At 47.3% G+C, this 15,011-nt stretch overlaps 1 protein-coding gene across 1 annotated transcript in view; it reads left to right on the top strand.

Moving 5' to 3' along the window:
- LOC146428626 (peroxidasin homolog) overlaps positions 1-15,011 on the top strand; it is a 42,295-nt gene that overhangs the window by 25,882 nt on the left and 1,402 nt on the right. The window contains exons 9-22 of the mRNA XM_085078909.1: positions 1,268-1,437; positions 1,875-2,147; positions 2,301-2,417; positions 4,536-4,694; positions 5,868-5,980; positions 6,458-6,614; positions 8,163-8,271; positions 9,020-9,177; positions 10,440-11,943; positions 12,404-12,538; positions 13,076-13,284; positions 14,027-14,141; positions 14,414-14,507; positions 14,760-14,871. Of these exons, the coding sequence (XP_084935035.1) occupies positions 1,268-1,437; positions 1,875-2,147; positions 2,301-2,417; positions 4,536-4,694; positions 5,868-5,980; positions 6,458-6,614; positions 8,163-8,271; positions 9,020-9,177; positions 10,440-11,943; positions 12,404-12,538; positions 13,076-13,284; positions 14,027-14,141; positions 14,414-14,507; positions 14,760-14,849 (3,403 nt within the window). The 3' untranslated portion in view covers positions 14,850-14,871. The remainder of the gene's footprint in view (positions 1-1,267; positions 1,438-1,874; positions 2,148-2,300; positions 2,418-4,535; positions 4,695-5,867; positions 5,981-6,457; positions 6,615-8,162; positions 8,272-9,019; positions 9,178-10,439; positions 11,944-12,403; positions 12,539-13,075; positions 13,285-14,026; positions 14,142-14,413; positions 14,508-14,759; positions 14,872-15,011) is intronic.

Genomic DNA, 15,011 nt, shown 5'->3' with positions numbered 1-15,011 from the left:
CTGCAGGCTGAAAGCAACTGTCTTTTGATCAGGAGAAAAATAAAATTAGTGTTTCATGTTGCTCTCAGCCACCATTCTTGCCATTTTTTAACTGCCAAAATGCATCTCACTAAAGGCTGATCTTGCTAGGTATGAGGTTTTGTCCCAAAGGGAAAAATTGCTGTGCTCCACTGAAGGACAGAATTTACAAATTATTGTCTGGGTTATGTGCTAGATGCTGAAGTGTTCTGGGAAATGCTACACAATAAAATATTCTGTGCTCAGCCAGTTGCCCACTCTGGAAGTGAAGCTGCTTTGCTGCTTTATGAGCTTCTTGTCTGGTGAAGCCTGAGCAGGGCTTGGTTATTAATAAAAATGATCAATGTGTGCTTCTTCAGCAAACCCCCCACCAGGCAGAGTTTCAGCCCAGAGCAAAAGTTTATGGCTGAGTTAAGTCCCTTTGGAAGGAAGGTTTTGTCAGGGAAATGCTGGCAGGCTCCCAAAGACAGCATTGTAAGAAGGGTAATGATAATAAATGTTCCACAAACGAGATATGACTGGAGTGAGGAGACACCAAGGGAATTAAATAAATGCCCAGCAAGCAGATTAGATTGCATAGTGGGTTCAGCCTTTGTCCTAAGGGGAGAGAGGTCCTTTCTTCCCTTTCAATCATCTGCAGCCATCCAAGATTCCTTCGTGCTGGGACAAATGGGATGCAGCACTGGGATCTTCTGCCATGGGCTGGGATCCAGGAGTCACAGGTCATTGCAGAAAGAAGGAAGATGTTTCACAGCTCTCGGGCTGGGTTGGAGTCCAAGCTGGGTTGGGGTCCCATGGTGACTTCTCAGAGTTTTTGATCCCCTGAGGCCTCTGAGCCTTGAGTTTGAATAGCAATGGCTGCACACAATAACAGTACTAATTGTAATAATTCATTGGTAAATTTGATCTTAGTGAGCAAGGAGAACAGGCTTTCTGGGCCAGGATGCCCTGACAATGGCAGTGATGCCGTGACATGGGAACAGAGTGCTCTCCTGATGGGCTGTAAATGTCCTGTGCAATCAGTGAGGAGAGAAAAAGCCACTCACACAGGGAGGAAATAGGAACTGGAGCTGCAGTTCAGTGCTGTGAATCAGAGTTCTTGCTGCAAATTTCAGGAAGTCTCAGAATGCCTCCAATGAACACCAGCTTACTGCAATGCAAGCAAAGCTCCTGATCCCCCCAGCAGCTCGAGGGGGAATTACCAGTCTTTATTCCTTTCAGATTTTGCCTGTTTGTGGCTGTTTTTCAGCAACAAGATTGACATGAAGGATGACAACCGCCTGAACCTGTTGCAAGATGGGACTTTGATGATCCAGAACACCAAGGAGTCGGACAAAGGCATCTACCAGTGCATGGCCAAGAACATTGCAGGGGAGGTCAAGACACAAGAAGTTGTGCTGCGCTATTTTGGCACCCCATGTAATTGAGCTTTGTGCACCCCTTGATGACCAAGATCGGGTTGGGGATGGGAGAGGAGCTAAATCAGAGTCAGTCCCAGCTTTGTGTGTGCCAAGATGTTCTTGATGTGCTGGGGGAGGCCTGAATTTTTCCCAGTGGAGTGGGAAAAAGGGTACTTAGTGATTAAAGGTAACTTGGGACTGGGGAGGGAGTTTGAAGTCTGGGATAAATTCTGCAGCTCGAGTGAAGGGGACACAGGTTTGGGGATGCTCCAGCACTGAGTGAGTGGGTGTGAGGAGGTGGTAGGAAGATGCTAGGGGCACTGCTCACTCACAGCAAGGATTTGGATGTCAGGGAAGAGCCAGGGTACTGCTGGCTGGCTTACAGAGAAATCCAAGCAACTTCTATCCATCAGTGAGCAGGCAGCAGCAGTTTCTAAAGCTCTCCTTTCCTTCCAGCCAAGCCCACTTTTGTGATCCAGCCACAGAACACTGAAGTGCTGATTGGGGAAAGTGTCACCCTGGAGTGTGGGGTCTCTGGTCACCCCCACCCTCGCATCAGCTGGACCCTTGGCACAGGCTCTCCTTTGCCGCAGGATTCCCGTTTCACCATCACCAGCTCGGGAGGACTCTTCATTCAGAACGTCACCTTCTCGGACCAGGGGCAGTACAACTGCAATGCCAGCAACTCTGAGGGATCCATCCAGGCCACAGCAAGGATCATAGTGCAAGGTGAGGGACCCAGGCTGATCCTGTAACGATTCGGTGACATTTCTGGGACAAAGTTGTTTGAGTATATTTAAATCTCATGACTGGTTCTGCTGCCATGAGCTCCGTGAGTTTGCTGAGTGTTTCCTGCTGCTCAGTCATTGCTTTCCCTTCCAGATGCTCCCAGGTTTCTCGTCATTCCCACGGATCAGACAGTAACTGAGGGACAAAGCGTGGATTTTCCCTGCTCTGCTGAGGGTCACCCTCCCCCAGTGATCACCTGGACCAGGGCAGGTATTGCCTCACTTGACTCGTGTTTTCTCTCTCCCATGCCATCCTCCATGAGGTATGAGTGGGAACAGCTGATGGCCCAGGGTGGTGACTTGCAGGGGTGGCACAGGACAAATTGTGAACAGCACAGACCTAGTCCCACTGGGAGGTGTGCTGTAGATCACCAAGGATGGTGCTAAGCACTGAGGAAGGAGCCTCTTAGGTCTCTGTCAGAAGGAAGGAGAGTGGTGGTTTGTATCAGCAGGAAACCCATGGAAAGCCTCAAAATTCTTCCCACGGTGGTTTCCCACCTACCCTGAAAAGGCAAGGTCTGGACACTCTAGGTCAGTGGATGTCAATCACAGAATTGCTGGAGCTGGAAAAGACCTCTAAGATCAAGTCCAACCTTTAAACCAAAACTGCCATGTTCCCCACTAAACCATGTCCCAAAATGCCAAATCTACACATTTTTTACAACACTTCTAGGCTGATGATTCCACCACTTCCCTTGGCAGTAGCACCATGTGCCAGCTCTCTGTCACTGTCCTTGATTTGCTGCCCGTGGGGAACATGTTGCAGAAGGGCACCATTCACTGACACACCTCAGAGTTTTCTCTTAGCTTAGGAAAAAGGATTTTGGGACAACAGGTGGTGGTGAACTTTTAAATTCTCAAATAATTGTTAGCGCTGGCTCCACTGAACTGATCTCATCCAACACTTTCTGGGATAGAAGCCAATAATGCTTGGCCCAGAGGTCCTCCAACTTTTTCTTATGCTTCACAAGCCATAATTAATGGTTTAGTGCTGTGGAGAGTTTGTGGGTATTGTGTTCCAGCTTCCACAGCAATGGCCCTGACACGGAGTTAAGAAGGACCAGCTGAAATTCTGCTCTGCCAGCATGTTCTCCATCTCCTTTAACCTGTTTTCCTCCACTTCCCAGAAAATGTATTTTAGACATGTGGAAAGGAGCACAGTGACAAGAAGAAAGGATTATAACTGTTTTGTGACCAGGTTTGCATTCGGCAATCTAAAAATCCAAGATCAGCCAGGCTTTACAATGCTTTCACATGCTAAAAGCAAAACAAAAGAAGAAGTGATGGAGCACTGCTCATCTAAAAGCCACTTTCGACAGAGTGGAGGGATTTTGGTATTTGGGATGATTAAATAGAGGATGAATAAATGGAGGATAATTGACTGTATTAAAAAAAAGTTGCTCAACCGATAAGTTTTGATAATTTTATTAGGATTTGTTATAGCAGTTTAGTTTTCAGCTTTTTTCCTGAAATAGAGAAAATATTGAAACAGTTTCCAGAGCAAAGAAAATCAGACCAGCAAATTTAGAAAGACAATGCCAAATATTCCCATTTATTTGATGAAACAGCCAATTTGGATAGTTGAACACTGACTTGCTATCCATCAGGGGTCACTAAATCTGCAGGTTGCACTAAGATAATACTTAGGAGGAAAGAAAAAGGGTTCTAATTCTTCCCAGCTGATCAGACAACTCAGTGTGCTAACGATGGTATTTCAGGGCAGTTGGTGTTGGGAAGGAAATAAAAAGTGTAACTCACACAGACCCCTCCAGCAATGCTTCTGCCTTCAAAATCTAGAAACAAAACAACACCCTTTCAAGACAATATTAATATTGGAAGTAATATAAAAGCGAGTCTTAAATTGGAGGTCTCCAGGTGCAAATATGGCAAAATACATGCTGAAAATGCACACATGTCGAAGCACATGCGAAACAGGGCAAATACAGTTTTATAAGTTCAGCAAATTAGCACAACTGACAAGAATCCCCAGTTAGAAACACAGGTAATGAAGTAATTCTGCCTTTTGGTGTAACCCCTCCTGAAGCTCCCCTCCCTGCTAGTTGTTTATGTCTAATACATGAGAAAGTGTCTTGGGAAGGTGCCTTGTCCTTGATTCCCATAAGAAGCAAGATTAGAACTGTCCCTCAGGAACTTTTTGTCTAGTAGGAAAAGTGCTGGAGTTAGGAAACAATATAACAACAACAGAGCCGTGAAAATATAATCTACAGAGCCGCGAAACGATACGAACAACATATAAAAGAAAAAATCATTTTACCATCTGCGGGATGAGGAATATCGCGAGTAATTAACGAGCTGCTCGTTCTCCCAGGTGGGCCTTTGCCGAGTGACCGGCGGCACAGTGTCCTGGCCACGGGCACGCTGCGGCTGGCCCGGGTGGCCCTGCACGACCACGGGCAGTACGAGTGCCACGCCATCAGCGCCATCGGCGTCAGGACCCGCCAGGTGCAGCTCTCGGTGACACCGCGAGGTGAGCTGGGCACACGGGGTGACGGTGATTCGGTGTTACGGTAAATAACCGTCTGAGCAGGCAGGGAGGTGTCGCCTTTCCTATGGGATGGGGTTTTGCTCTTCTCTGGGAATGAACATCCAGCCATGAGAGCTCCATCAGCTGGTGGGAAATATTGGAGAGGCTTCCAGAGAGCCAAGGTTTGTATGTTGAAATAACCTGCTGCAGTCTGGGAGATGTCCTCGAGAAAATTGCTTTGGTAAAGGAAAACCGCATAATTTGCAAAAAAATTATTTTAATTAAACTCTTACTAGTACTTTTTTTTTTTTTGGCTAGTTTAAAATTTTGTCTTTCCTAAAGAATTAATTGTCAAATTCTTTTTCAAACAAAATGTTCTGCAAAGCAAGATGTTTCCTTCTAGCAAACATTTTAATCTGTCTCTAGATACATTTCTCTTAAACATTACCTACCAGGTCATAGGTTCAACCTAAATTTAGGTATTCTAAAATCAAGACTATGTAAAACACAAGTCACACAGGGATGCTTTTGCTTAATTAAAGCTTAACTTCTTTATTTTTCTTAATTTTTTAAAGCTCTTGCTTAATTTTCTTCCTTTTCCCCCATATAAATAATTATTCTAAATAAGCAAATGTCCCTGCTTGTTCACAAACAGGGCACAAACAGGTTTTACTAATGGCAGACTGGAGGGAAGGAAACTCTCTAAAAGCACGAAATTAGTGCTGCTTCAAGCCCAGAATTCACAGAATATTTTAAGACCAGCAAGATCAATATAATTACTTAATCTGGCCTGAGTAACATTTAAGAGAGCCTCATCCGATAATTCCTGAAACAAGTCATGATCCTTGTTTCAGCTGGAGCATCTTTTCTAGAAAGCTTTTTTTTATTAAGAATTACGGATTTTAAATGATGAAGCACATTCCTGTGTAATCACCCCAAGTGGAGATGCAGAGGAGCAGAAAATAATGAACATAAATTACATAAATTAATGAAAACAGAGCTTGGTAGTGAGACAGAGAGCAAAGTGTGAGCTGCTGCCCCTCTGCCGAGCCCTTGCAAGAGCAGCAGCTCAGCAGCTCTGCTTTGCCCATGCTGAGATGTTTTTTCACACTCAGATTTCTCTATTTTGCTTGATGCATTTTTCACCCCAGTGACTTTTTTCCCTGTGTTGCACAGTGATCCCAGTGTTCCTGCATCCCCCCCAAGACCTGGTGGCAGAGACAGGCCAGGACGTTTCCATTTCCTGCGCGGCCCAGGGAGACCCTCGGCCCACCATAACCTGGGTCAAGGTATGTGAGGATTTCATGTCACTGGGGAGAGGGACAGCTCCCCTGAGAAAGAATTAAACACTTCTCTCCTTCAATACCTCTCCCAGCTTCAGTAGTTACAGCAGTTTGGGCATGGCACATAGGGTAAAGACTGACATTTCTGCTGGTTTGGGGGCATTTGGACTTGATGTTGTGCTGTGAAGGTTCTGTGAGAGCACCAGGGCTAGCTCTGGCTCCAGCCAGCCCTTCTGTGCCCTGTGGGGAGTTCCTGGTCTGGTCCTGGGTAAGGAGCTGTGCAGGGACCTCCTCACCCTGGGTGCTGTCAGGAACAGGTGTCCTTGGGCAGCTCTCTGGTTTCTCTGGAAGAGCAATGCTAACATCTGGTGGCCACATTTGTTCATCACATCCATCCCTGGGTTTGCTGAGCAGGCTGAAGGCTGGGCTGGTGGGAAGCTTTCCATGCTCTGACACCATTTCTGTCTTTTGATGGTGCAACAGGAGGGCATCCAGATCACAGAGAGTGGCAAGTTCCACATCAGCCAGGATGGAACCCTCACCATTCAGGACCTGGGGGTGGCAGACCAGGGCAGATATGAGTGCATAGCAAGGAACCCTTTTGGCTTCACCTCGAGTGCCATGCAGCTCACCATCACAGGTACTGTATCTCCTGTGCTCCCCTGAGCCTCCTCTGGCTCCTGTGTCCTGACAGCCACGCTGTGACCAGATAATTCTGTAAGGAATGATTTCTTCAGCTTCTTTGCAGACAGGTCCCTTGGATTGGAGTCACTCCATTGTGAAAGCCCATGCACCTCCCAGCTGCCCCTCGCTGTTTGCTCAGCTGAGCTGCAGTTGCTCCCTGCAAAGCCAAAGGTGTTATCTTAAACCTCCTCCTGCAAGCCCAGCTGTCAGTGTCCATGTAGTTATTGCCTCTGCTGGGAGGGAGAAAATTATTAAAAAGTGCCAACATGCTCATAAATCATCATCTGACTGACACCTCTCATGCCAGGGGAGGGAGGAGCAGAACAACATTGTCACTGCAAATACAGGGATTTAAATGTCTGCTCAGACATAGAATCACAGAATCAATAAGGTTGGGAAGGACCTCCAGGATTATGAAGTCCAACCTTAGACCAAATATCACCATTGGGGATGGGAAATAGTGCTCTGGTTTTCAAGCTCCTGCTCCGTGCATTAGGGTAGCTGTAATGAACAAGGAGGAGTAGCTCTGCTCTGCTGGTCAAACCAGAGGTCAGGAGTGGAAATTGTACCTCTTAGAGGGTAGGGAAAGCTGGCAAATGAAAAAAATTCAAAGGCAAGCAAAAAAGTTTAAAATAGAAGTAAAGAGCTGTTCCAGCAATAGCCAGAGTGGATAGTGAGTTGCTTCTTAGATGAATTTAGTAACATTTTCCACACAGGGATTGTATGCAAGGAGCTGAAAATGGTCTGAAATGCCTTTGCTGTTTGAAATTATCCCTGAGATAATTTCTGTGGTTTATTCTTGATTGATGCCTCATTTACCAGCTGGCTGTAGCATGCACCAGTAGCCATCTGGGAACTGGTTTGTTCAGCTGTGACAAAGGCCCTGGCTTAATAAATGCATCCTGTAGTAATTTGGAAGAACTGATGCCTTTACTTCTGAAGTTATTCCAACAACAGCATTGTTTTTTGGGTTTTTTTTTTAATTTAAAATCATGTAGTGGACGTGTTAACACTAACTTTGAACTATCTGTTACCATAAATATATATGAATTTTCAATAATTATTAAGTGAAGTGTTCCACAAGAAGAAAATGAATGCATGAGCAATACATTTAAATTCATTTCATGGCTTTCAGAAGTACTTTTGTGGGAAGTAAATACATTATTTTGGATTAACCAACTGTGATTTTTACATTTTCTTTTTGCAGTTTAACCACTATCCAAAACAGGCATTTCTTTGCAAAGCTGTACAGGAGAAAACTCTGAATATGTGTCCACAGGCATCTCCTGAAAAAGACACCTCTTTCAGGCAGTTTATGTTCTTCAGAATCCCTGCCTTAAAAAATAAATCCATGGCACTTACATCACAAACCTAAATGCACTTTGCTTTGCAGTGAGGCCACTCTGGGGCTGCTGCTGGTGCACAGATTTTCTTGAGATTGGAAAGCCAATTGATATTGAAATAAATCGAGGGTGTTTTGTTGTTTTTTTCCTGTTTTGGGAAGCCACGGACGTGGGTCGGAGTGGGGACACGTTTGTGGCCACGTCGCTGCGCGAGGCCATCAGCAGTGTGGACCACGCCATCAACTCCACCCGCACCGAGCTCTTCAGCAAGTAAGTGTGGGAAGTGCCTCCAGCTGGGGCCTGAAGCAGAAAAGTGATAAAACCCACCAGAAATGAAGCTTTCTCAAAGCTCCTTTTATCACTGACAACCCGCGAATGAAAGCTATGGGGTTGTTGGAGATTGAAGCTGCGCCATGTAGGATGTGATAGAGCTTCCCAACAGGGATTTGGGATTCTGGAAAAATGAGATACATGAACATCATCTCTTATGTGACTTCTATCTGCATTTTGTCAGCTGGGGTTGGTTCTGGAGATAGTGAATAGAAAAAAAATAATCAGCATAGTCATTTTATGAATGCAACTGGCTTTGTGAAGGGTGAACAGAAATAATAATATAAAAATTCTAACAATTTCCTCAGTAAAAAATAAATTCTCAAGTGAATATGATTCCCTTCTCTTCTACCCCAATATATGTTTTTATTGGAAGGAAGGACAGCTTGTATTAAGCCCAAACCCCTCTGGGTTTCAACTGTTGAAAAGTGAAAAAATAAATTTGCTATCGCAGGAAAAACCCAGAGATACTGAGGGAATTAAATATGTGCACTTTCCGGGGGAAAAATATCCTTTCTTTAATCATCTGCAATGTGCAGGCAAGCCACATTGGCCTTATGCACTAATTTGGGGGCCAAGTGCCTGGCCAAGCTTAGAGTCTGACTCTTGCTGCCTGTAGGGTCTCAATGCCCTGAGCAGAGCTGATTAATTTTAATGATCCTGCATAATTTTTAATTCCTAAAAACAGGCGCCCCAAGACTCCCAATGACCTCCTGGCCCTGTTCCGCTACCCAAGGGACCCCTACACCATCGAGACAGCCAGGGCAGGGGAGATCTTTGAGAGGACCCTGCAGCTGATTCAGGAACACGTGCAGCAAGGGCTGATCGTGGACATGAATGTCACAGGTAGGAGAGATTTCATTTCCTTTCCTTTCCTAATTTTGTGCGTAGGATGAAATGAAAATAATGATGTGTACACATCCAGGAAGCTTTAAAAGTGCAGCGGTGTGTCAATAAACCAGATAAATGTTGGGTGTATCAAGAAATGTGGTGTCTGAGTTGGAATTCTTTCTATATCTCATGGTTTTCCTAACAACTGGAGTGCTGGTCTTGTGTTCACCGAACCAATTTGATACCCAGGAAAATGTTTTAGGTCCCTGTTTGGTAAAGCTTTCTAAGGTGGCTATAAAAGCTCTAATCCTTAAAAATTATTAACCATCTAAATTATAAAGGCGTACCTTTGTGGATCTGAAGTTCAGACCCTCAACAGCATGGTCTGAGATATTTGCTGCCCTCCAAATGGCAATGACATCAATGCTATGAACTCTGGGTGACGTTGGGTGACATTTGGGTGACGTTAGAGGAAGGGGGAATATCCCTCCTCTGTCTCTACTACTTTGACCTCTGAACTACAAACTCAGGTTCCTTTGGCTGAGGCAGGATAGCAAACAGCAAAGCAATGTAACACCAAATATACCTAATGAGATCCAAGCATCCAGCAGCTGAAAAACTTGCTAGCTGATATACAGCAAACATTCCCATCCACTGCATGCTTCTACCTATACGTGTGAATCATCATGTAGCAGGCATGTGTGTTTAGGGCCTGTAAATATTTTTTTCTGCCTGGATGTATTCCAGGGTGCGAGGAGTCTCTCTGCAGGCAGCAGGTCTGGTCTGGGCTGGTTGGACTGCCAGCTTCTCCTCCTCATTGCCCTGTCAGCATCCACACAATGCAGCGTCATTCAGCGCTTTCACATGGTGCAGCAGCGCCCTGGCAGTCACCCACGGCTTCCTGCTGCTCGTCACGTAGAGCTTGGGTGGGTGATGGAGCTCGTGGTGGCAGCAATAACCCAGAGAGCCATAAAATAAACCCAGAATAGGGACCGAGACCACCCCCATGCTTTGCTCTGCCAGTCACAACATTCCTGGTTTCCATCTCTGTGCAGTTTGCACTAAACTCTTTCCCCCTTCCTTTTTCCTCTGTGGGCCTGTTGCAATCCTGCACTTCCTTTGTTTCCCATAAATTCCACAACAACAACATGCTCAGAGACCTGGCCTTGCCACGCCCATCCTGACAGGGGTTTTCAGTCAGAGCTGTTCTGTGGGACAGTGGGAACCAGGAGGCTGCAGGGGATGCTTCACCTGGTGCTTTGCCCTTCCCTCTGCAGGCTATCGCTACAACGACCTGGTGTCCCCTCACTACCTGACCATGATCGCCAACCTGTCAGGCTGCTCAGCCCACCGCCGCACACCCAACTGCTCTGACATCTGCTTCCATAAGAAGTACAGGACCCACGATGGCTCTTGCAACAACCTCCAGCACCCCATGTGGGGTGCGTCCCTCACAGCCTTCCAGAGGCTCCTCAAACCTGCCTACCAGAACGGATTTAACCTCCCCCGAGGGTTTTCCTTAGCAGAAGATGCCAGGGATCTGCCTCTTCCTCTACCTCGCCTGGTCTCCACTGCCATGATCGGCACTGAGACCATCACCCCTGATGACCAGTTCACTCACATGCTCATGCAGTGGGGTCAGTTCCTGGACCACGACATGGACCAGACAGTGGCAGCCATCAGCATGTCCCGTTTCTCAGACGGAGCCCCTTGCAGCGAGGTGTGCAGCAACGACCCTCCCTGCTTCTCCATCACGGTCCCTGCCAACGACCCCCGCGTGCGGAACGGGCGCTGCATGTTCTTCGTGCGCTCCAGCCCCGTGTGCGGCAGCGGGATGACCTCCCTGCTGATGAACTCTGTCTATGCCAGGGAGCAGATCAACCACCTCACATCCTACATCGACGCCTCCAATGTTTACGGCAGCACAGAGCAGGAATCGCGGGAGCTGCGGGATCTGGGCGGCCAGAACGGGCTGCTGAAGAGAGGGCAAGTGGTGCCCAGCTCGGGGAAGCATCTCCTTCCCTTTGCCGTGGGGCCACCCACGGAGTGCATGAGGGATGAGAACGAGAGCCCCGTGCCCTGCTTCCTGGCTGGAGACCACCGCGCCAACGAGCAGCTGGGGCTGACGGCCATGCACACGCTGTGGTTCAGGGAGCACAACCGCGTGGCCACCGAGCTGGCCGCCCTCAACCCGCACTGGGATGGGGACATGCTGTACCACGAGGCGCGGAAGATCGTGGGTGCCCAGATGCAGCACATCACCTATGCCCAGTGGCTGCCCAAGATCCTTGGGGAGGCTGGGATGAAGATGCTTGGTGAGTACAAAGGCTACAACCCCAATGTGAACGCGGGGATTCTCAACGCCTTCGCCACAGCCGCTTTCCGCTTCGGGCACACCTTGATCAACCCCATCCTGTACCGGCTGAATGAGACCTTCCAGCCCATCCGACAAGGACACATCCCCCTGCACAAGGCCTTCTTCTCCCCTTTCAGGATCATGCAGGAGGGGGGGATTGACCCTCTCCTCCGTGGGCTGTTTGGGGTTCCTGGGAAAATGCGGGTGCCCTCTGAACTCCTCAATATGGAGCTGACGGAGAAACTCTTCTCCATGGCACACTCTGTGTCACTGGACTTGGCTGCTATCAACATCCAGAGAGGGCGAGACCATGGCATCCCACCCTACAATGACTTCAGGGTCTTCTGCAACCTCTCCTCTGCACAGGAGTTTGAGGACCTCCGAAATGAGATCAAGAACTTGGAGATCAGAGAAAAGCTCAGGAGGTACTGTAGCCTGGATGTGGAAGCATCAAAATTACTGGAGACCAGTCAGTGAAAAGCTCCTGCTTCTTCCAGGAAACCCATGGAATAACCTTCCCAGATTTTGCCCCCACAAATGTTAAGATAGGGTAATAGCTGTGGTTTAACAATGGGGTAAGACAAATGAGGTCTCTCCAAGCGATCAGTCTGGTTCTGGGTGGAATGTTGTCAGGCACTGCTGTGGTGTAGTTTGGGAGCACATTGAGCCTTGGAGCTATTTTCCAGTCAGACTAAACTGCGTCCTATCTGCCCTGGCTGCCTCTTCCAAGGCAGGTCTTTATCCCATTGTCTTTTAGATAAAACCATCATAAATATTGTCCAGATGAGTTCCTGACATACAAACTTCTATGCTGGTGTCAGATTTATATTATCTCCACTCTTTGAGAGCCTTTTAACCATTTTTTTAATATATGTTTTCCTGCAGTTTATATGGAACTACCAAAAATATTGACCTGTTTCCAGCACTGATGGTGGAGGATCTTGTCCCTGGAACCAGAGTGGGACCAACACTGATGTGCCTGTTAACAACTCAGTTCAGAAGGCTGAGGGATGGAGACAGGTATTACCATTGGAGTCATCCCAAATCCTTGGTATTCTGTTTGGAAGGTTTTTCTCCTTATAGAGATAAGCAGAATTTGTAATTTTTTATTATTTATTGTCTTATGATATGAGGAACTGTGTTCTCTGTCCAGTGTATTTGCAAAAGCACTTGTCACAGTTACTGTCAAGGTGTCCTTTCTTGATTTAATGATTCTCATTTCATGGCAGAGTATTGGGAATCACTGAGGATGTTCCCAGTATCTCATGAAAATGTTAGAAAATGTCCACAGGAGCTTCTTTCTGATAACTGTTTGCCACTTGTGTGAACAAGACACATCTCTGCCTGGTGATGCACTTAGGGCAGCAGCATGGGGGGTTGTGGGTTCAGAAAACTCCATCTGTGTTTGTAGCCATTTGACACCAGAGCAGATGCTCATTTTGAGGGGTGTGGGTGCTGCCACACAGATGTCAGGGAATCTTCTTCCTCTCCCAGACTCACTCACTCACTCACTCTCTTCCCACTCCTGAGTCACGCTGTGATTACACCCCACTGCAGATTTTGGTATGAGAACCCCGGAGTCTTCACGCCGGCGCAGCTGACTCAGATCAGACAGGCGTCCCTGGCTCGTGTCATCTGTGACAACAGTGACCACATCCAGCAGCTGCAGAGAGATGTGTTCAAGGTGGCATCATACCTGCAGGGCATGGTCAGCTGCGAGGAGATCCCTGCCATGGACCTCCGCCTGTGGCAGGACTGCTGTGAGGGTAAGGAGAGGGATGTTCTGGCTCTGACTGACAGGGGGATCACTCTGGGTGGCATTTGTCACACGCCAGCAGCTTTTGTGAAATGGTAGCTGATTTTGGGCCTCACCGTGAGAACCTTGTGTCAGCAAACGGGTGCAAAGAGAACAGAATATAGAATTGGAATGGAATGGAATAGAATAGAATAGAATAGAATAGAATAGAATAGAATAGAATATTCCAGTTCTAAAGGATCTGCGGCAATCATCCTCTCCAACCACCAATTCAGGGCTGATCAAAAGTTAAAGCAAATTATTAATTATGTCTTAATTATTATTACATCCAAACACTTCTTAAACCCTGAGAGGTTTAGGAAATTGGCCACCTCTCTAGGAAGCCTGTTATCTGCATTTAATTTGTCTGAAGGTCCACCTCCCTGAGGGCTTTGATCTCTAGCTGGGGGAGAGACTGAAAAAGGCCATGATCCCCACCATGTGTCACTTCACAGGTTCATTTGTGAGCCTAAATCAAATCACAGATCCTGCCTTGGTCCCTTTGTGTTCTATTCTGGGTGCAGATGTCCATCTGAGACATCCATGAATTTTGCACACCCTGTTCCACACCTTTGTTGCGTCCTTCCCTCTGGCACAAGAGATGTGTCCAGGGCGGATGGTGCAGGAGAGCAGCACTGCCTTGTGCTGCTGCAATTCCCACAGCCCTGCTTTAAACACCAGTGCTCACTGCAACCTTTCCCTTCCTTCTCTAGACTGTCGGACACGAGGACAATTCAGGGCTCTTTCCCAGAGGTTCCGAAGCAAGAGGTCTCCTGGCTTCAGCTACCCAGAGGAAAACCCTGCCAAGCACAAGCCTGCCTTGCCCAGGTGTAGTATCACCCCTTCCACCTCCATTTTATGAAACAGAAGTTTTTAAAAACAGAGTCCGTTCAGGCCTCTGAAACTGGAACTCTGCAAAGGGCTGGAATCAGGGGTGGATCAATAGAGAGATGCTGAGCTTGTGGCCAGTCCTCCAACACATCAGTGCAGAGCCCAGCTCTCATCTGTTTGGAGGTTTATGTTGGAGAAGGCAGAATGATTCCCTCACCCAGCATGCTGCTCTTTGCATAACCCCTTTCACTTTTTATCCCTGACGCCAGAAACGAGGCGCCTTCCCCAAGCCCTTCCTCCAGAGAGAATCTTGAGTCCCTTGTGGCTGAACTGGAGAAGACAGTCACTTCCCTACGGAAACAGGTAAAACTTGGTGTCCCAATGTTTGTCTTTCAAGGAGTCATGAACCTCAGTGAAGAAAACTTGAGCCAGCATTTTCTTCTTGTGTTTGGGGCAGGTTAAAGATTATCTGTGCAGTGGTGCAGACTGCTTGTGTTTGGGACAGGTTAAAGATTATCTGTGTAGAGGTGGAGACTCCTTGTGTTTGGGACAGGTTAAAGATTACCTGTGCAGTGGTGGAGACTCCTCTCAGAGCTGCTGCTTTCTCATTCCCAGGTGAATGCACTAGAGAGCCAGCTGAGGTGGCACCGCAGGAACACCAACACACAGGGCAAGAAGAGTGAGGACAAATGGAGAAAAAGATGACCATGTTGCCTCTTTGTGTAAGGTCAGTGTGTTTGTTCTGGGCTGGGGCCCAATAGGGTGGCTGTGTGGGGACACCTCAGCAGTGTTCCCATGCAGGAGGGAATGGAGCAATGAGGTGATGAATGGGACATGAGGTAATACACTTAAATGAAGCAGGTTAGA

This window comes from Lichenostomus cassidix, chromosome 20 (genome assembly GCF_008360975.1).
Source record: "Lichenostomus cassidix isolate B80296 chromosome 20, HeHo_3.0, whole genome shotgun sequence".
Classification (NCBI taxonomy): domain Eukaryota; kingdom Metazoa; phylum Chordata; class Aves; order Passeriformes; family Meliphagidae; genus Lichenostomus; species Lichenostomus cassidix.
The sequence above is the reverse complement of the archived record's forward strand: the minus strand, read 5'-3'. Positions and strand labels throughout refer to the sequence as shown.